We start from the raw sequence: 14,257 nt of genomic DNA, 5'->3' as shown, positions 1-14,257 counted from the left end.
TCCACAAGTCACCCAACAGTGTATAAAATAGTTAAAATTACTCCCCTTTATCAGCTGGAACATTAAAGCGGTGAATTATACAATTCAACAATTATAATCCAGTAATAATATAATATTCATTTATCTAAAATTAGCCATTCTGTGAAATTAGTACATTTACTTTTACTTCTTTAAGTATATTATGATTCACTGTGTATTGCTACTTTTACTTTATTAAAAGATCTTTTGAAGAGTACTTTTTCCACCTCTGGACATTACAGATTTTTCCAATAACCTGATGATTTTGGAAAAAAAAAAATTATCAAGCGAGATTTTTTCAAATGTCTACTGTACAAACTTCTTGTACCTCCTTTTGCTTTTTATTTATTCTTTATTGTAATTTGGAACTCCATATATTCTGCTGTTATTGTGGATTATTTGACTAAATTGAGCTGTCTTTTTAATTGCATGAAGAGTTTAATTTGCTGTGGTAAAAAATACAAAAAACAAACTCATATGTTTAACAAACTGTAAATGTATGTAAGCCAAGGAGTTGTATATGAACTGAATGAAACTGTTAAGCACTTCCTTTTAAGGGGTACTCCTAAAATCTGGCAGAAATCAAAAAACTTGTATAAAATGTGACAAATTAGACACATATGTTGTGTATTTCCCTAAGGACCCATTTTCATGTTGTGCAGTCTAAAAATACACCATAATACTCTTGATGTTTAGCCAATTGTTGATTTTTTTTTGACTAAACAATTGTCCAATCTAGTCTTGATGTTCTAAAAAGAACTCATAAAATATAGAAAGACACTATCAAGTTAATTCACTCAAAAGCAGTGATAATCAAAAGCTTCTTTTACATTTGGTCAACTTTATTTTCACTTGGTCTCATCTTTTAAAGTACATCTGACAATGTTGATTGACAGCTGAAGTCTGTTCCTTCACTTCCATTTCCACCAGTTCAAGCCATCACCAACAAAACTGCAGCAACATGTACATTTATGATCATAAAAACAATCAACGAAACAAAGTCGGAACAACAAAATCCCTAAAAAAGGTCAGATGATTTGACTAGACGGGACATAAACCTGAGTCTCCAGAGAATCATTTGAATATTTTATAACTGCTCAGTGTGCATTTAAGATTGATTTTCATGTAAATCAGAGGGCTTTAAATGGATATATGCAAGTGAAATACCTTTTAAGGTTAGGAGGTTTGGATGTGACCTCTTCAATAAGATCCAAATGACACACTGGAAATCTTGTCTTGACTGTCCCGACAACTAGTAACACATGAAAATCTAAACAACTTTTATTTTCTCACTCATCCTCAAGTGCATTAAAAATAATCTAGTAAACAATGCTGGAAAAAGAACTTGATAAAATAAAGAAAGCACATCAACAGGATGATCCACACTGTCAGTGGTTCAGTCCCCTGAAGTGATTCCCACTGCCAAGTCTGTTCAAAAGAACAGCTGATAATCCCCTCTGTGCAACATTTCAAGGACCTCATCACTTCTATCATGAAGCGATGATAATTAATCAATTCCATGCACACAAATTGATCACTTAGGAATTATGGTAGAGGCTAAACAAGAATGAACCTGCCGGGATTGGTGAAAAAGATGATTACTTCTTTACATTTTGCAGAGTGAGGAAAATTACGAAACTGCAGGATGAAAGTTTAGTGCGGAGCCACAAAGAAGATTGTTGGCAAGCCGTCCCCAAATACATGAAATGTGGCACAAATAAAGAAGGTCTAGCTCTAACTGACTTGATTTAAGTGCTTGGCTTACAAAGAGGGATGGAATGAATGTCTGATGAGTTTCAAGTCAGAAACATATAGAGGGAATCACCAGCAGGTGGAGCATGTGCTTTGAGTGTGAACCTTCATTTTAAATGGAAAATAATGGCCCCACACTGATCTGATTTTTCTTCCGAGGCAGAGTGGATGGAAAACCAAGCAGACGATAAAACAAACAAAAACAAGTGCCTGAATGTTTTCTTTCTTAACCCCAAAAATTCATTACAATGACATAATTTGAGTTGCTCAGTTATCTATCTGAAAAAATGTGACAAATAATTATCTATCTAATAGTAACCCTTTTTGTTAGGTATTACAGTGTGACTGAACACAAGAGGGACATGGCAGAGACGTTATGTGGCTCCGTATGACTAACAGGTTTACATGGATTTGGGTGTCTGTGTGTGTCTGTGTATAGGGCAGAAAATTGTGTGTATTTGATATCCTGTGTGTGTGTGTGTGTGTGTGTGTGTGTGTGTGTGTGTGTGTGTGTGTGTGTATTTGTCTTTATTTTCCATGATGGTTATCCTGTCTTGCTTTAGTTAGTCTTGAGTATCAGCACCCTCCCGCCTCTCTCCTCCTGTTCAGTCCACTTCAGTCATGTTTTCCTCCTGCTCCTCATTTTCTGTCTCCATGGTTACTGAAGCATCACGGTCCAGTCTGCCCCCGAGTTCATGCCGGGCTTGCGAAGCGTCAACACAGACATGGAGGCGTCAAAATCGAACTCTATCTGGCTCTCTTGACCATCTGCAAAAGGAAGAAGGAGAAAGTATTAGACAAAGCAGATAGATTCTCATCCAAAATGTAAAATCTCATTTATTTTTAAGATCTTTGTAATCCTGAGGGTGCAACTTGATTTGGCTCAGTCAGAAAACAGCACCCACAGGAAAGCCTTTCCTGTGGGTGCTGTTACTTTCATACTTCAAAGCTGATGACATTTCTGTGGTATAATTTAGTGTAAAACCTTTTCACACACCACAGAAATATCATCAGCTTTTGAAGTATGAAAGTCCAGACAAAGTTTAGTTGTGTTTCAGCTCAAAGGCTGAGCAAAAACAATCGCTACTTCAATTTGGGGAACTGAGTTTTGGAATTAGTTAGCGTGTTGGCACATGAATTCTTAAATCCCGAGAAGCCTAGAAGCCACTGATATTAACAGATTTTCACACCAACACCAGTTGGAATGATAGTGTTATTGGATTGGCACTCCAATAACACAGGTGTTGGATTAGTTACAACTTCACCTGGTTGTTTGCAACACTGCAAAGAGCAACATATTCTACATAGAGAATGACATTAAATTAAAGAGAAAGGTAGATTCAGTTCCACGCTCCCTTAGCTATTAGAAAACTATCAGAAATTATGTTAATAGGACTCACCAGCAGCTTTAAGGGTAACCTTGCTGGGTTTACTGGCTCCCAGTATGACAATGCGTTCAATCCAGGAGCGGGTAGTAAACTGGGCATCTGGAGCCAGGTTACTGTGGACCAAGCAGAGACATGGTGGTCATGGTAGGTATTACAATACAAAGATTAGTTCCTAGTAAACAGTTCCACACAAAACTCAGCGACAATGAGAATAGAGATGAGATGAAGTGCTGTTTTTCTTTGCCATTATCACCAGAAACCAGCATCTGTCTTCAGTTCTCTTACTGTACTTTTGTGTCTTTATGTTTTGTGGAATAATAAAGCAGTGTTTACCACTGAACTGAAACAGAGCATATTTATCACTCACACAGAAGAGAGGATGTTGTTGGCGAAGGACAGCCTCCTGTGGATGAACTCCTTCTTTTCATAGTTGAACGTGTGGCCGTCGTCAATGTAGAGCTCACCCTCTGCTTTTCTCTGTCAGACAAAGAGGACAAAACTTCAAACATGACAATTTGCTACTTGGCACGCAGCAGTTGACAGTTGTGTCTTGGAACTGGCAGCAGAGTGTGTACATTTGAGTTACCTGCGGGTTAAGAGCCACATATAGAGTGTAAGGATCGTGCTCCATGCAGGAGGAGGACCTGCGAACTCGAAGCTTCCTGGTAATAATGGAGCCACCGCGCTGGAAAACTGGGATCTAAAGACAGAAGGCTTCATGTTAAAACCAGAGAAATGAGAGAAAATACTAACTATTAAAGGATGTGGAGGGCCTTCTAATGTATGTGAAAATTATCGCCACATCATTTCACACAGACGTAGTGCTGTATGACAGTACTATGTACATCTCTGTGTGTGTCTTACAGAACTCATGGTGACCGGGATGTAAAGATTCTGGGCCCCGTTGTGCTTCTGGAAGGTGTGGACATCAAACCAGACCTGAGGAACACATAAAAATGTTTGACTGATACCAAGAACAGCCAAATCTGCAGACATGTTATTGACTATAAAAAAAAAAGAGTTTTCACCACAATCATTGAGATGAACACTGAAGTTCTGCCTGAAGACACCAGAATGATGCAGTAACTTTTAGATGCGTTTAAACCCTTGTTTCCGCCTCTTACCTCGTCTTTACCAGGCAGGTAGGCGGTGACTCCCCTGGCTCCCTCCTCAGTCACTGGGTGCACCAACAAATCTCTCCCTGCAGAAGAGTTAAGTAACTTCAATGGAAATGTTACCGTTTTGAACCATGTCTGCTTCACCGTCATCCCTGATTTCAAGTTTTAGTTATGGTTTGTCCTCTTGTACCTCAGCTGTTCTCACAGCAAACAGGCCTGATTCAGACCTAACACATGCCAACATTATGTTGCATCACATGCAACAAGCTATTTGTGTGCACTGAGCTGGAGAGTGTCATTTAATTTGATCATCCGTAATTGGAGGCAACACTGATGTAAAAAAAAAAAAAAGAAAAAAAAAAAAAAAAAAAGAAGAAAGTTTTTGAGTTTTGTTTCTTACCGATCAAGAACTCGTCATCCAGAGCAAAAGTAGCAGGATCCTGAGGATACTCCACCCACAGTGGTCTATAACAGAGATGCACATGTGAGCAGAGCAGAGTAACATCAAGGAATCCTCTGGGTGAGTGTGACTAACATTTTCACATTTACTGACAAGATAATTACACAATTATTTAGTGTAATGGAATATTGTGCACAAATATAATTCAGATTAAAGAACAGATGTTTTGATTTTATATTTCTCCGTGTACATTTGTCAGCTTGCCAGAGTATTTTCTATTCCAAATTATGTAAGTACAGCTTTTACATCATTACTTTTTGTTCATAAATCATAAACATGAGAAAATATCTGCTTTGAGATTTAATGGCAAAGGCTTAACTTTGTCATTATTATCGACAGAAATAGCATGGTCGCGTGAAGCTACATCAAAAAGCCAGAGGAAAATATTCTCTAGTTAGACACCTAAACCAAGCAAGTACTTACATCTGGATTTGATGGATTCAACTAAAACTCTGCCATTTTGTTGCTGATTTTCAGCTACAGGCAAGTTATCATGAAAGAGACACAAACACACAGTCTTCCCTGCCCTGATCCTCACCTCATGACGGGCTGTCCAGTGCGGTGTGCCTGGTAGAATTGCTGGTACCAGTAGGGCATGAGGGTGTAGCGTTGGCGCACCGCTTCACGGATCAGCGCCGTGTTTTCTGGACCAAACAGCCAGGGCTCGCGGCGGGGTGTGTCCAGGTGAGCGTGTGCCCTGAAGAACGGTTGATACGCCCCCGTCTGGTACCAACGCACCAGCAGCTCAGTGCTCGGGGACTTGAAGAAGCCACCAACATCAGCTGTGAGATGGAGGGGGTAAATGTGAGTCAAGTCTGGGCTGACAGAGGTCAAAACAGACACAACATCCACTTGAGATCTTGTATTTTTTAGAGATTATGAATAGACCTGAAAGGGAATTAAAGTGTGCATTTCTTTTATCAAATCAGTTTTTTGTTTTAAATGCAGGTGCAGTGTCATAAAACAACTGATCTGATCATGAATGAAGTTTCAAACCCTCAGTACATGATACATACAGGCAGTATAACTGTTCGACGAAACTGCAGCTAGATTACACAGAAAATCTGTGCTATCACCATGGTAACACCTCATGCAGTTTGTCAGTAGGTGTTTCCATGACAACATAAAACAAACACTCTGGGGAGATCTGTGCCCATGTCAAATTAATTCAGAAAACAGATTTTAACAAGAATTTTCCCCCTGAAACCTGAAACCTAAAAATTGCTCACACAAACAAAATCGAACAATTTAAAAAAGCCAACCGAAATAATCTTAATATTTTGTTCTTCAAAACAAGTTGGTCATTTTACACTGACCATAGGGACAAACTACCAGATAATACTCACCACCGCAGAAAGAGATTCCAACCAGGCCCAGACTCAGACACATGGGGATAGAGATCTTCAGATGGTCCCACTCTGCAGCATTATCTCCTGTCCACACAGCACCTGCACACAGAATAACAAATTCTTGGTATTAAAGGAATTTGTTTTCGATAGTAAGCTTTAATCTAGTGTCATTAAAGTACTAGTAAATTATAAATTCAGATCATTGTTATTATTAAAAAAACCTTATTAAATCTGGACTAAACTGAAAGTGTAGTTTGATCCAGCAAACACTGAACATAAACAAAGATGATTGTAATCAGCACAAGAGAATTATTAAATGTGCGATAGCAAATTTTCATTGTTCCCAGGATTAGAGTAAAGTGATTTGAGGTTGCGTTTAGAATGAATAGTAAAAAGCAGTGAGGGGCTCACCGTAGCGCTGTGACCCAGCAAAGAAGGCTCTAGTCAGAACAAACGGTCGCTCAACTCCTCCCGACCTCTGGATCAGACCCTCCGCTGTGGCCATTTGCTGCAGGTTGTACACATACAAAATCAGTGAGGCACAGTGGGTAATTTGCAAGGGTATTTTAACCAACATCATCTGATTGTTAAATCATAATTTGAGTCTCTTTTAAAGCAGTTTGTGAACAATGTACAGTACAATCATATCTCAAAGACTACTACTTGACTACTATTTAAAAAATCATTTCATTCCCACTGTAGGAAAATGGTATCAGAACATCAAGGAAAAGTACAGTAATATATTTTCATCTGTCCAGAGTTGTTTAATGGCTACAGGTAATTTCATTTTGCTGATACGTCGATTCATGTTCATCTCCTACACTTACATAACATTACTTACATTCATGCATGAATACTCAACCAGACTAAAAAACATGAGGACGAAACACAAAGTCTAAATTATCCAGAGTTCAGAGAAGCATTCAACAGACAAAGCCACAGAAGAATTGCATGCACTCACCACATAGAAGCCATAGGTGTTGTGCACGTCACGGTGCTCCCAGGCTCCATGCATTGCATCCTTGTGCATTGTGACCTCTGGCCCATTAAAGACTGACGGCTCATTCATGTCGTTCCACGTGTACAGGTTCTCCATGGAACCCTGGAGAGTGGACAGAGATTGTGGATGTAAATCTCGAGGCCAGGCCGACCAGAGAAAGAGCCTGTGACACTTGGTAGTTAAACGAAAGGTTTTAAAAGAAACTATCAGGGGTCATGCTTATCAGAGAGTGTTCTTCAATAATTGTCTTGTCTCACAGAAAGCTGGCACATAGAGCAACAGCTAGCGTGCTAAATCTTCAGTATCTCAATGTCATCAAGAAATCTCCTCGAGGCTCACCTCATACTGATCGTAGGCGAACATGCTGGCCCACCAGGCCCTCATGTCTGCACGGGTAAAGTCTGGATAGCCGGCGCTACCTAAAGCACATCATTCGTTCCCAGGAGAGAGAGACAGAACAGAAAAGAACGTGATACAAATATGAATTGTTAGAATTAAGATTTTGATCTCGATAAGTATAGTTCTTAAAGTGTTTTCACAAAAGCATTTTCTATACATTTTCTAGTGATTGATTTAGACTTACCAGGCCAGCACCAGCCCTCGTAGTCTCCACCATCTTTATTCTTGATATAGAAACCCCGCGAACGGATTTCATTATGGATCTTGTAGTTGCTGTCTACTTTGATATGAGGATCCACAATGGCCACCATCTATAAAAAAAAAAAAAAAAATTAGAGAAAGAAGTTGAGCAGAAAGTCTTTAAAGTGTAAAAACCTCTGGCAGGAAAACCCATGATGTGGATCCTAACACTGTCTGCTGGTACACTGATGCTCGATTATTTATCATCTGTACCTTGCGTTTCTTGTCCATGAGACCCTGCAGCATTTCCTTTGGTGTCGCAAACTTGTGTGGATCCCAGGTGAAATAGCGCTTCCCGTCTGTGTGCTCAATATCAAGCCAGATGAAGTCATAGGGAATGTCGTGCTCGTCAAAGCCTGCATCCACTGACTGCACGTCTTCCTGGTCATTGTAGTTCCAGCGGCACTGGTGGTAGCCCAGGGAAGTCAAGGGAGGGAAGGACTGGGTGCCTGAAGGACAACATGAGAAGTAGGTAAGACAACGACAATAGAGAAGGTGAGACGGAGGAGGACAGTGAAAACCTGATATCAGGCAGTAAAACATTTAATTTGATTTAAATTAACTACATGAAATAACTACATGGTTTGTTAAAACTGGAGTCACTGCCTTTGTGTGAAATGCCTGAACCACCATCAAATAAAATAAAATAACTTCAGTATGAAGATCATGTTGTAAAGGAGAAAGTGCTACATTGAAAAGGAGGTAAAGAACTGAGCCTTCATGTAAATGGCCAGTCATCCATCTTCCTACCTGTAAGGGAGGCATACTGAGAGAAGACATCTTTGGGTGTTGGTCCAAGCATAATGAAGACATCGATGATGCCGCTTTCAGAGATCCAACGCACATCCGTCTGTGGAGTCTCACTGGAGCCCTGAACATAATCCAGCATTTTTCCAAACACCGTCTGGGGAGAGAGCAAGTGAATAAAGGACTGTGATATTGTACATCAGACAGTCATCATGGCCCTTTAAACCAAACTATGATCCAAAAAGTAAAACTGGAATTAAATTCATGCAGTCCAAATGCAGGTGAAGTTCATTTGCTCCTGAAAAAGGTTCTTGGCTGTTTGACAAAGTTTCTGCAGTGAAAAAGACATACCTTTCCAGCTGTGTTGGAGCTAATGTCCACCCAGGTTTCAGCAGCATTGAGCCAGAAGATGCCTGTTGTCCGCTGGGCGTTGTGGGCCAACATAACTGGGACGGCCCCGTACAGGGCCATAGGATTATACAGCTCATACTGGAACACATCCAGGTTGTAGAGCCGATATGGATCTCCATTGCTGCAACGCACAAACACACATGTAGGCTTGATTCAGTGCAGTGAAGACTATACTAACAACTGCGCATGGACCACCCAATGTGGAAGAAAAGTCCAACTCCATTTTGAATGTGAAATATGACTTGCTGTTGCCACTCACTCTGTTGTTTTGAGCCTGAGGGTGTCTGCGTGTTCGGGGATGCCGTATACATGTTCCACACCCGGCAATGAAAAGTCTAAACTAACAGCAGATGGACCTGTTGGGTGAGAATAACCAATAATCATTCAGGTGGCGGCAAAGTAAAAATGGTCAAAGTGATTTTAAAGCTGAGATTTCTACATTTGTCATTTAGTTGATCTGAAAAACATCTATAGTACATAATATGGTACCGGTAATTACACCAAAATTACCTGTAACTGAAAATAGAAGTATGACTTACCATTAGGTTTGCTGTCTGAGTGCGATTTAAACGTTTCCTCCCACATCCCATCTTCTACTTTCTCTTCCTCTTCCTTTGCTGCCTGGCAGGCGAGAAGAAAGAACAGTTATTTACAGGAGGAGACTGAGGTTGGGAGACAGTGTAAAAATGCTGTCTTTAAAATAAAATAAAGAGGAAAATTAATTGTGCTTTAGTGTAGCGAGTACCTCAGCCTGGTTAGCCGGATCAACCTCTTCTTTCTTCTCGGCCTCTGGGTCTGCCTGACTGCTCCATGGTACAGAGAATGGAAGGTGAGTTGGGGAGGGGGAATACAGGAGACAGACAGATGTGTCACTTTGACAGAATCACACCGTCTTGTGAAGAGTGACAATATATGGGAGTATAATTAAACTATGATAAAAAGGAAAAGGACATAAAAACAGGGAGGTTGGTGACTGTCCCCTGATTCCACACTGAAAAATAACAAGTACTCTACAAGGTGATGAATGACTTAACTTTAATGACAAAGGGGACTGAGCAACTCCCTACCTTGTGGCTATTTCAAGCTAGGCATCATGGGACAGGAGCTCAAGAGGCCTACACCTACAAGGCTCCTTAAAAAAGTACCAACTGATACCCAGTGGATCCGACATATACCAAGGTGTATTCCAGGCCATGGTGTATCACCAAAGACCCTTTCACACAAGCCCTGAACTGCCAAGAACTTTTGGTAGTCACACTCAGCTGTGGAAGTGCATGATCTGCAGCAGCACACATGCAGGACACAGTGGTGACAAAGATTTGCTTTCTTTTGATCTCAAAAGAAGCACTGTGTTCTGAGGTAAATTGTTCCCAAATTAAGGAAATTCTTACACCTAGAAAACACAAAAATACAAACACAAGCATAACCACAAAGAGAGATGTTGCTGTTGGGTTTGGGAAGTGAGCAGCGATGCCTGCAAATAAGGCAAAAGCTATCTGTTGGGACACAGACTAGCTATGTGCGAAGTCAGAAATACATCGCTTTTCAACTACTGCGGTTAGTTCTCTCTGGAAACTGAGCAAGCGTGACAAATAATTTCAGTCAACATAACTAGTCAAGAGACCCAGTCGGTCATGCAGTTGCAGGGTTAGACCAGTTTATCAGACGAGCTGCTGAAGTGACACTAGAGGTGTATGATTTAGTTAATCAGACACTGATCTGACAAGACAGTGGTGTACAGTAAAATCAGCAGACCCTACAGTATAATCTCCCAGTGAACGTGTTTTTTTTGATGATCAGGATGATTTTTTTGTTTCATGAAATAAAATTAAAAAACAAAATCAACATCCATATTTTCTGTCAGTATCTAAATTATCCTTCAAAAATACAATGATGATAACAGTCAGGGCGATACTGAGCCCCTTAATTCTGGATCAAATCAAACAACGCCATGCACACACTCACCCACACTGCTCTCTTTCACGCTCAGTCACATTTGAGGGTAGATACAGAACGTAGTTTGATGGGATTCCCTATATTTTATGTCACTATTGGCAGCATTGGCACAAGGAACAGAATACACACTTACAAATCTTAAGGGTCTTTACCTAGTGAATACCCTCTTGATATTATCCCACACGCTAGCCACTGTGCTAGTTACTTTATAGGAGAAACTAGGATGATAAGGGAGAAGAGGACAGAACAACGAGTCAGAGACAATACTCAAAAAACAAACCATTTCATGGGAACAAAAATAGAAATCATCCACTGAGTGAGAACGTGGATTAAAAGAGAGGGCTGGTATTTGTAAGAATGCGTGGTTTCTCACGTGTCCTTGCGCATCCTCAGGTGCTCAAAGGCCAGCAGGCCGCGCGAGTTCAACGACATCAGCACTTCACGTCCCTCCATGATGTCCAGTCGGAAGGGTCGGGCACTGACGATGACCCTCTGAGACTCCGCGCCCAGGGACAGCACCACCCCGTTCTCGTCTTGAGACAAGAGGGACAGACTGAGGCAGAGAGGGGAGGAAATCAGGGTCAAGAGAGGATTTAGCTTTGTAAAAGAGAAGTGAGGACAAAAACTAAAAGAACTCAATTAGAGCTGTCTTTTTCATAAGTCTATTATCTACTCCAGACTGTTATTATAATCTACTGAGGCCAAACCAAACTTCAAGGTTAGAAGTTTCAAAATGATTGTAAGAGATAAAGCCAGAAAGCAATTATATGAATAGGCTGGCTCTTTTTCAAGTGGCCTCTTTTGTTTCAGAGGAAGAATTTATATTCAGAGTTTCAGTTCTCACTTTCCTGCCATTTTCACAGTTGAATTATGCACCAGGGTACATGCCTCAACTTATACAGTAGAGCACATTTTTGTTTCCATCCATCTCCCTGTGAGTAACTTTATTAGGAGGTATTCATTTACTTCATACGCCGACATTTTGATAAGTCATAGAAGGAAAACATTGATGTAAGTAACATTAATGATGGCTCTGTTGCATTCAAGTGTCCCAGTAAGTAAGTCATAACAGTGTGACAGTGAGCCAACATGCACAACACCAGGACCTTGAAAATGAGGCAGCTAAATGGAATTCAGCCATCACTGACTTTTGTTCATGACTGAGTTTCTCCTACTGTGACATGTCAAATAAAAAAGGTACATCATCATTCTCTTTCTTCATATTGAAAGCGCTCTATGCTCCCCTATTTTCCCCATCAAAATGGAAGGTGTAGGAGAAATGTGTGGTCTTTGGCTGTATTAATGAAATTGACAATGGCAGGACTACAGATAGAAATTGTTAATTTTGCCTGTTTTAGTTTAAGTCTGTAATGTTAGAAACCTCCACCTACCCACTCACACCACAGAGTTAGTAACTCCAATGGGAGACTTACGGCTCAGTAGGTGGCTCCCTGATGAGCACGTCTGGGACCTCATAGCGAGGCTTCAGCGGCTTCAGCTCGTTAATCTTAACCCTTGTTATGTTTCCCTGGAGACGGTAGAGCTCGAGCAGCAGACGCACCTGAGAGCCAAACACAGAGAGGGGGGCAGAAGGGGAGAGGGTAAAGATTCAGGAGAGGCAAAGGAGGGTACAGAGGAATTCCATTATTATCTGATAAACACTAAAGCAGAGGTTGGCAAATGGGTTCAGCAAAGAGAGAGTTTTTTTCTGTATAACACTTAGTTTGTCATGTTAGGCATTTGATACCACAAGGAAAATGAAAACTGGTAACTGGTGCTCTAATGACACTATGTCAACTTTTACTGAAGTTTTAGTAAGCAGAGGTCATTCTGGGAAATGGGCTGAATATCCAATGTGGACATGTTTCGCTTTCAGCTGACACTTCAAAAACATGAGGAGTTTGGGATTTATTACACTGTGGGAACTTTTGAGAGGAGGGTAACTTCCAAAAGAAGACACCTTGCAAGACTTGATGTTAAACATTAAGTGCGTTATCCCACTGGCCCACTGCTTCCTGAGTCGACTGCCTTTTTATGTGTGATTCACCTTGTTGTTGTCATTGATGAGCTGCAGGGTGAGTCTGGTGTTGGTCAGCTCCATGGTCTCCAGCAGAGCTCGATAGGGAGACTCACCAGGCTTCAACGCTCGCTGACGCCTGTTTAAAACATAAAACCAAGTGTCAGTAACCATGTTAATTTTCTCTTCTTTTTTTTTTACCCCCAGCAACACTATCTTTAAACAAGTGAAGTATTGCACTCACTTGCAGAAGGCACTCTGGTCACAGGTCTTGAAGTTGCCCTTGTCCACAGCCCACGTCCCACTGAGGCACACAGCCATCCACAGCACCAAGACAGGTGCCATCCTACAAAGAAAATCAAGGAGACAGCATAAACTTTAAGATGGTTTGGCTTAAAGTCACCTTTCCAATTCATTAAGTCACATTTGATTGAGCAATACCCGAGCCAAACTACAGCCCGCATACAGGAGTTACACAAAAACACACACTAACACAAGCACACACCCGGACTTTGATCCCACTATGGAGGTAGAACATGTCTTCCAGTGAAAGGCAGCGCCAGAAAAATGTCAGTCAGCTAATTAAATCATTTCCCGTTTCCTCATCCTGCTGCAGCCACACTGTGCATATTTTAACATTTAACAGACTGTCCAGAGTACCGTTTTTCATTTTATACTCTGAGTCTGCATACAGAGACTAATTCCCAGGCCTCATACTCCTGTTAGAGCCTGGCGATGTGATGTGTTTGACATGATGCCAAGAGACAGCATTAGCTAACGTATCGGCTAATGCGTGCTAGCTCGCAGTCAATAGGAATTAAATTATGTAAAATTACAACTAAACCCAGGCAATAATTATTTACGTGGCAACAATAGTGCATTAGTCTTTTATGGGCGAAGTAACACCCGATTATCTGATAGCGTTGTTGTCGTTATTTACCTCTTTGGATACCTCAGGATATCGTGCTAACAGACTGCCTGTCAAACCGCTAATTCAATTGAGAGGGATCTCGACTTCTCCACTATGATTTTCCTTCCTATCGACCGTTAAACCCCAAAACAAAAAAATCTGCTGACCCGTTTACCGAGTGTGCAGCCGGGGTGATAATCTCACTGATAATGTATCAAACAAACGATAAATTCACGATGAAAGAGCGGAACTGCTTTGTCTTACCTCTCAGTGAAGGAGGCCATCTTGATTATGCCCCCGCTTAACTCCGCCCATTTCACTCCGCAACAAAGATCGTTAAAAAGGAAGAGTCACCACAACGCAACGAAATATTTGTTGAAAAAAAAAAAAAAAACTTCGTATGATTAGATGACACGTCATCTCCAAGCTCCAGTCAGAGAAGTGCACATTTGTCCCAGATTTGTCCCAGCGCTCACACATCCGACCAATGCA

General features: G+C 40.9%; 1 protein-coding gene across 2 annotated transcripts; it reads right to left on the bottom strand.

The window, feature by feature from the left end:
• Positions 1 to 839: 839 nt before the first annotated feature.
• On the bottom strand, positions 840 to 14,147 carry ganabb (glucosidase II alpha subunit b). 2 transcript variants are annotated; one of them, XM_056383151.1, is made up of 25 exons: positions 14,030 to 14,147; positions 13,100 to 13,201; positions 12,886 to 12,994; positions 12,272 to 12,399; positions 11,212 to 11,391; positions 10,991 to 11,056; positions 9,628 to 9,685; positions 9,422 to 9,503; positions 9,142 to 9,238; positions 8,823 to 9,003; positions 8,475 to 8,628; positions 7,938 to 8,173; positions 7,669 to 7,795; positions 7,425 to 7,504; positions 7,047 to 7,187; positions 6,497 to 6,593; positions 6,083 to 6,184; positions 5,275 to 5,518; positions 4,677 to 4,741; positions 4,283 to 4,359; positions 4,023 to 4,097; positions 3,745 to 3,858; positions 3,526 to 3,635; positions 3,171 to 3,271; positions 840 to 2,538 (listed from the first exon to the last, which is right to left on the bottom strand). In XM_056383151.1, the coding sequence occupies exons 1-25, from the start codon at positions 14,047 to 14,049 to the stop codon at positions 2,429 to 2,431; spliced, it is 2,856 nt and encodes a 951-aa protein (XP_056239126.1). In that variant the 5' UTR covers positions 14,050 to 14,147; the 3' UTR covers positions 840 to 2,428. The 2 variants fall into 2 exon arrangements, with proteins under 2 accessions (XP_056239126.1, XP_056239127.1); XM_056383152.1 differs by lacking the exon at positions 10,991 to 11,056 and having other exon boundaries at positions 14,030 to 14,139.
• Between the last annotated feature and the right edge of the window lie 110 nt (positions 14,148 to 14,257).

Source organism: Seriola aureovittata, chromosome 8 (genome assembly GCF_021018895.1).
Source record: "Seriola aureovittata isolate HTS-2021-v1 ecotype China chromosome 8, ASM2101889v1, whole genome shotgun sequence".
Taxonomy (NCBI): Eukaryota; Metazoa; Chordata; class Actinopteri; order Carangiformes; family Carangidae; genus Seriola; species Seriola aureovittata.
Note: the sequence above shows the minus strand (reverse complement) of the source record. Positions and strands in the feature narration are given on the sequence as shown.